The sequence below is a fragment of the Buceros rhinoceros genome, unplaced genomic scaffold (assembly GCF_000710305.1).
Source record: "Buceros rhinoceros silvestris isolate BGI_N320 unplaced genomic scaffold, ASM71030v1 scaffold21933, whole genome shotgun sequence".
Lineage (NCBI taxonomy): Eukaryota > Metazoa > Chordata > Aves > Bucerotiformes > Bucerotidae > Buceros > Buceros rhinoceros.
In genome coordinates this window covers 3,265-3,934 of record NW_010402097.1, presented here as the reverse complement: position 1 = coordinate 3,934, position 670 = coordinate 3,265, and the positions used below count along the sequence as shown (strand labels likewise).

At 61.2% G+C, this 670-nt stretch overlaps 1 protein-coding gene across 1 annotated transcript in view; it reads right to left on the bottom strand.

Moving 5' to 3' along the window:
• The window catches only part of R3HDM2 (R3H domain containing 2), a gene marked incomplete at its 5' end in the record, with an annotated part of 7,314 nt that overhangs the window by 3,952 nt on the left and 2,692 nt on the right, over nucleotides 1–670 (bottom strand). The window contains one exon of the mRNA XM_010132540.1: nucleotides 98–140. Coding sequence (XP_010130842.1) covers nucleotides 98–140 — 43 coding nt within the window. The remainder of the gene's footprint in view (nucleotides 1–97; nucleotides 141–670) is intronic.

Genomic DNA, 670 nt, shown 5'->3' with positions numbered 1-670 from the left:
GCCCAGGAGGGCTGCAAAAAGGCCCCACCAAGACCCGGTCGGGATCCCTCTCTGATATCACAGCTTACAGCAGAGAGTGGAGACGTTTAATGCGTGAGAAATGTGCATCACAACCACGCCAGGGCCTGACGGAGACACCCCTGGGGAGAGACGACAGCACCAACATCGCCCAGGCTCTGAGCACCGCTGCTGCTGCGGGGCAAGAGGCAGCTGGCCGGGCTCCTCTGCCACTCCTGCCTGCCCAGGAGGGCTGCAAAAAGGCCCCACCAAGACCCGGTCGGGATCCCTCTCTGATATCACAGCTTACAGCAGAGAGTGGAGACGTTTAATGCGTGAGAAATGTGAGCAGAAGTTGAAGGCAACTCAGGTGACATCTCTAAGCATCACAGCAAAACTTCAGAGGATCTAATCCCAGAGCTCAAGGGTCCCAGTTCTGGCTCTTGCACCAACCCACTGGCCCCAGCTCATTGTCCTGCACGCAGGAACCCCCACGCTCCTCTCACCCACGGTGCTCCCTGGTCCCACCGGCTGCCCTGATGACACCGAGCTGCAGCGCCAGCAGAGGGAGTCCGCAGCCCACAGAGCTCCTTCCACCAGCTCCCACCCCGCATGGCAAGGAGATGCCGGGCACGGGCCCGCTTCTGCCACCCTGCATGCCCCGTGCTGGTAA